At 37.3% G+C, this 6,000-nt stretch overlaps 1 protein-coding gene across 1 annotated transcript in view; it reads left to right on the top strand.

Annotated features, from left to right (window-relative positions):
- Nucleotides 1–557: 557 nt before the first annotated feature.
- LOC132551459 (synaptic vesicular amine transporter-like) overlaps nt 558–6,000 on the top strand; it is a 29,785-nt gene continuing 24,342 nt past the window's right edge. Inside the window, exons 1-2 of the mRNA XM_060215598.1 lie at nt 558–690; nt 2,181–2,571. Coding sequence (XP_060071581.1) covers nt 558–690; nt 2,181–2,571 — 524 coding nt within the window. The remainder of the gene's footprint in view (nt 691–2,180; nt 2,572–6,000) is intronic.

The following is a 6,000-nucleotide window of genomic DNA, read 5'->3' as shown; positions in this document are numbered from 1 at the left end:
CTATACAGATTAATAAAGAGAAAAAAAGAAATTGGACTGTCCTTCTCTATAGTGTTTATACCACTGACACGCATTAGACATCATTCTATCGAACAAAACTTGTCATTTGAGGCAAATATCAATTTAAATATATCACAGACGTGCGCGTTCCGCTGAATGGACGGGATGGTTTTGGAAACAAGTCAATTTAAAACGAAACGGTAGCGCGTGACAACAAAACGTTGATCGATAGACAAAAATGTAAGCAGCAGCAAACGAAAGTACTATCCAAAAACAAATTGATGACAATAACCTATTTACGTCATTGTAGGAGACAAATTAGAGACTTTAATTTTGATGGTTAGAATGCATCAGAAATCGTTTACCCTTTCGGAACACACACCGTTGATCTCCGGATTCATATCCAAGTGTCTCTATGTAAATCTGTATCTTTTCATAATTTAATATGATCATATTCATATTTCTGTTTGCAGTGACCGTCAGCCTTGACCGCCCGTGTGACTTCCAATAACACCGAGTGACCTGGTAGTTATAGGTCGCTCTGTGGCCTGCGAAAAATGACGGTTCGGGAAGTTGTCTCCCCTGTAAAACTGCGTGACTGTCTTGCAAGATGCCGACAGTCCCGAAAGTTGGTGCTTATCATTGTGTTCATCGCCTTGTTTCTCGACAACATGCTTCTGACGGTTGTTGGTGAGTGTATCATGGCAGTATTCACATCAGGTTTGATTGTGATCTTTCGTTAATTTAACATCTGATAAAAGCAGTGTCTTGTGCCAGGAGTGCGAATATGGGCGATAGTTGTTATCGACAAAATCTGTATTTTTTTCACAACTCTAGTGCAAACTTCAGCATGGCTAAGTGTGATTGTTATTGCTTGAATATAATCGTTTTCATTTTTCAACAGCTTTTTTTTCATATATATTATTATTGAAGCTATGTATAAGATAGAAAGTGTAGATATCTCAAAAACAATATAAAACTATCTGAAATATTAAATGATAGCCCCATTGATTCTAATGATAAATGCAGACATTGACATTCATTTTGTTTTTTCTAATATTCAAGGAAGCAAGTTTAATAGACTAGCTGGTGAACTTCCGTCATCGTTTGATATTGTTTTTAGTTTTTTGATAATTCTTTTCAAAGTTCTTCTTAACATGAACAAGTGTCAGGGTTGAAATACTTGATTCACAACTTTATCATTGAGGTCGCAGCACAGGAGAACACAACATTAATGTTTCAAATGAGCGTTATTTTCGAGATATGAATATATATAAAAAAAGCAAAGCAGTTCAATCGAAATTCCTCAAGCACAGATGAATTGCAAAATCCTGTTTCATTAACAAAAACGCAATGGTAGGTAATAAGACTGGTATAATTTCGTAACAAATAATTTGAAGCATTCTATGTCCTCAAATTATATGTTTGGACACATTCATTGTAATGTTAAAATATTTACGAATGTATACTACATGCCAAAAATTGCCAACTTAATGATTTCATTTTTTTTATCATCAAGGTATATTCTCATTGTATTAATAAGATAGATTGACGTACAACTGCATTGTACTGTTACGTTAAAAAAGTGTTCCTATTGATGAAAACATATTTTCACCAGTTTGTGAAAATTTGAGTGTACTTGATTTTTGTAATATTACTGGCTGTCTAAATCCTTCAAGGGCTATTGCTTTCTCATCATATCACCCATTTGTATCATATTACATCATGGTTCTGTGGTCTGTTTTAAGTGATATAAAATAATTTCAGTAATTTTGCTTTGATATTAATCGTGTCTGTAACAGAGGTTAGATACGTTCTCTTACGTAAAGGTGATTAGTTTTGTTTGTTCACAATGGCTTGTAAGTTTAACCTCTGTTTTAATGTTGTGTTTATTAATGAGACAACTGGAAACCGATGTATCGGTGGATGTTTGTTGTTGTCAAAGGTTGAAAAGTCTTTGTCAACTGATACCTTCTTTAAGCAGATCCTAAATTCACATAAATATGGAGTACCAAACCAAACACACATTCGGAACACCTTAGTTCTATGTAATGAAATACGAAACTATGGCTAAGTAAGATATTGGATAGTTACTGCTATATCTCCAAACAATCAACACATTTTTATCGAGGTTGTTTTAAAGCGTTTGTCTTAAAACATTTATATTTTTTCCTTTCCAGTTCCAATCATTCCAAATTTCATACGAAAACTGGAGGCGCCATTTCACAAGATGAATGTTTCAGTTGCACAAGCGAAAACCGAGATGGTTTGCTCGAACAATACAAATTTCTCTCAGTCAGCAAACCCTGTCCTAGATCCGGGTAGTCCAGGATGGAACAGTTTTACAACAATTTCATCGTTTTACGCCCAGACAACCCCTGGACCATGGATATTCTGTGAAAATCGGACAACTAACGTAAAAAACAAATCATCAGAAATTGTGTTGGTCGAGGAAGAAGTGTCACGCCATGTCGAGTTAGCCAATGAGAATGTCAAAGTCGGATTATTATTTGCGTCAAAAGCTTTGGTTCAACTACTCTTTAACCCTTTTGTGGGATCCCTAACCAACCGGTGAGTTCATTTATTTATTAACTATTAGAATTTATCATATTTTCCTAATAATGTGTCTTCCACATATCTTCTTTAATATTTGTAACAAATTTCGAATACTTTGCTAAGCACAATCTAATAAGCTGGTCGAGCAAAATTTACTTGAAATAAACAGTAAGTAAATACTTTAAGAATAACAAAGTACGTTTGTTTATCAAAGTATACAAGAATTATCGCAGACAGGAAAAAAACGAAGTATGCTTAATGTTTTCCCTTTTGAAAAAAATCATTTACGCACTGAACTGACAGAACTGAATTTTACTGAAACTATTACGGTACATCAGTGTCACAAACAGTAGCACTCACAACAGGATCGGGAACATTCTTCTGTCCATGAAAAAAGTTGTTAACAAATGCATTCGTGCGATTAGTGCTTTTATGTAAATTCATTTCTATGATAAAAAAAAAACTATTACACACAGGTAAGAAGAAAAAAGAAAAGAATATGAAGGTAATCCATATTAATAAAAGAGTTGATATGCTAAATTATTTATACAAAATGAAACACTGTATTTTCAGATATTTCATTTCATCGTTTTTTCTGGTACTTATTAAAAACCCATTCTGTTCTTCGTGTACCACTGCTAAGTGTATTTATTTAGATTCCGTCAAATAAATCGATAGGTTAAACGAAAACAAAACAAAAATCGGATGTGAAAACTTCTTGAATATAGGCCCAAAAGTGACCGCAGACTCCTTAGAGAAATTCCAAACACGACCCAGCCCGTATACAGTACAGAAGCGTTAATGTTTGTCTAGAATCTACAATAGATATTTTTAATCCATTTTTTTGTCTACGTACGTATAACACCCATACGTTTCTCAGTACCATCGACAAATTGATCAACACTACAGCAAGAATTGTCTTAGGAAATTGAAACGAATGAGAAACTGTAAACATTCATTACTACTAAATTTCCAAGGTTTTGGCATCGAAAAAACGGATTGACTTAAGTCCAGCTTTGCTCCTGTCCGCTGCAATACATTGCTCTTCTCGATACTTTGTCCAATCAACCGGGGGTTGTTTATCAATAGAAAGTTCTCGTGCAAAGAAATCTTCAGATTCCATGCAATGGATTAAATCGGTGATTAAAAACTGGAATTGTTGTGGAGGGTTAGACAATTTGTCAATTGTCCTGTAGGAATATATTTGGGTCTACAAAATGTTGTTAGGTATAGGAGACAACCAGTCCTTTTTCTGAAACCCGAAACGATTTTCTTACTTTAAAATTGCTCCAAATGAGAAGACTCAGGAAACCGAATACTTTAAGAAGTATTCTTACTTGCTGTACAAATAAAGTTGAAATGAAATCGAAAATCAAGCAATTATTATAGTTTGAATATTTTTACATGTTATTTGGGCACCTTTTCAGTCCAATTTTATTTACTATAGTGTTTGAAGTCCGACTTTAGAACGTCAGTTATGGTTAGACCATCCACGCTGAATACGCAAATGGTCTCTAGCTTACAGATGACGAACTAAAATTGTGATGTTTAGCATGGCAACATCTTAATAAGGACAACAAAACAAAATCATTTATTGCTTTTATTGGAACTAAATCTCATCCAGGGAGGAAACAATAGTATTCAAAACCTGGGACTGATGAATTGACATAACGTGAATCCACAGATCGTATTGCTTTGGTTTAGTCACTGATCCTCAAACCCACAGATCGTATTGCTTTGCTCTAGTCACTGACCCTCAAACCCACAGATCGTATGGCTTTGCTCTAGTCACTGATCCTCAAACCCACACAGATTGTATTGCTTTGCTCTAGTCACTGATCCTCAAACCCACAGATCGTATGGCTTTGCTCTAGTCACTGATCCTCAAACCCAGAGATCGTATTGCTTTGCTCTAGTCACTGACCCTCAAACCCACAGATCGTATTGCTTTGCTCTAGTCACTGACCCTCAAACCCACACAGATCGTATTGCTTTGCTCTAGTCACTGATCCTCAAACCCACATATCGTATGGCTTTGCTCTAGTCACTGATCCCTCAAACCCACAGATCGTAAACCCACAGATCGTATTGCTTTGCTCTAGTCACTGATCCTCAAACCCACACAGATCGTATGGCTTTGCTCTAGTCACTGATCCTCAAACCCACAGATCGTATGGCTTTGCTCTAGTCACTGATCCTCAAACCCACAGATCGTATTGCTTTGGTTTAGTCACTGATCCTCAAACCCACACAGATCGTATTGCTTTGCTCTAGTCACTGATCCTCAAACCCACAGATCGTATTGCTTTGCTCTAGTCACTGATCCTCAAACCCACAGATCGTATTGCTTTGGTGTAGTCACTGATCCTCAAACCCACAGATCGTATTGCTTTGCTCTAGATCATTGCTTTGCTCTAGTCACTGATCCTCAAACCCACACAGATGATGTATTGCTTTGCTCTAGTCACTGATCCTCAAACCCACAGATCGTATTGCTTTGCTCTAGTCACTGATCCTCAAACCCACAGATCGTATTGCTTTGCTCTAGTCGTATTGCTTTGCTCTAGTCACTGATTGCTCAAACCCACACAGATCGTATTGCTTTGCTCTAGTCACTGATCCTCAAACCCACAGATCGTATTGCTTTGCTCTAGTCACTGATCCTCAAACCCACAGATCGTATTGCTTTGCTCTAGTCACTGATCCTCAAACCCACACAGATCTTTGCTCTAAACCCACACAGATCGTATTGCTTTGCTCTAGTCACTGATCCTCAAACCCACACAGATTGTATTGCTTTGCTCTAGTCACTGATCCTCAAACCCACAGATCGTATTGCTTTGCTCTAGTCACTGATCCTCAAACCCACAGATCGTATTGCTTTGGTTTAGTCTGTGACCCTATAACACACTGTTCGTATTGCTTTGCTCTAGTCACTGATCCTCAAACCCACACAGATCGCTTTGTTTATGATCCTCAAACCCACAGATGCTTTGATCGTATTGCTTTGCTAGTCACTGATCCTCAAACCCACACAGATCGTATTGCTTTGCTCTAGTCACTGATCCTCAAACCCACACAGATTGTATTGCTTTGCTCTAGTCACTGATCCTCAAACCCACACAGATTGTATTGCTTTGCTCTAGTCACTGATCCTCAAACCCACACAGATTGTATTGCTTTGCTCTAGTCACTGATCCTCAAACCCACAGATCGTATTGCTTTGCTCTAGTCACTGATCCTCAAACCCACACAGATTGTATTGCTTTGCTCTAGTCACTGATCCTCAAACCCACAGATCGTATGGCTTTGCTCTAGTCACTGATCCTCAAACCCACAGATTGTATTGCTTTGCTCTAGTCACTGATCCTCAAACCCACACAGATTGTATTGCTTTGCTCTAGTCACTGATCCTCAAACCCACACAGATTGTATTGCTTTGCT

The sequence above is a fragment of the Ylistrum balloti genome, unplaced genomic scaffold (assembly GCF_031769215.1).
Source record: "Ylistrum balloti isolate Yb309-2 unplaced genomic scaffold, AGI_CSIRO_Ybal_v1 Utg370198, whole genome shotgun sequence".
NCBI classification, from domain to species: domain Eukaryota; kingdom Metazoa; phylum Mollusca; class Bivalvia; order Pectinida; family Pectinidae; genus Ylistrum; species Ylistrum balloti.
Note: the sequence above shows the minus strand (reverse complement) of the source record. Positions and strands in the feature narration are given on the sequence as shown.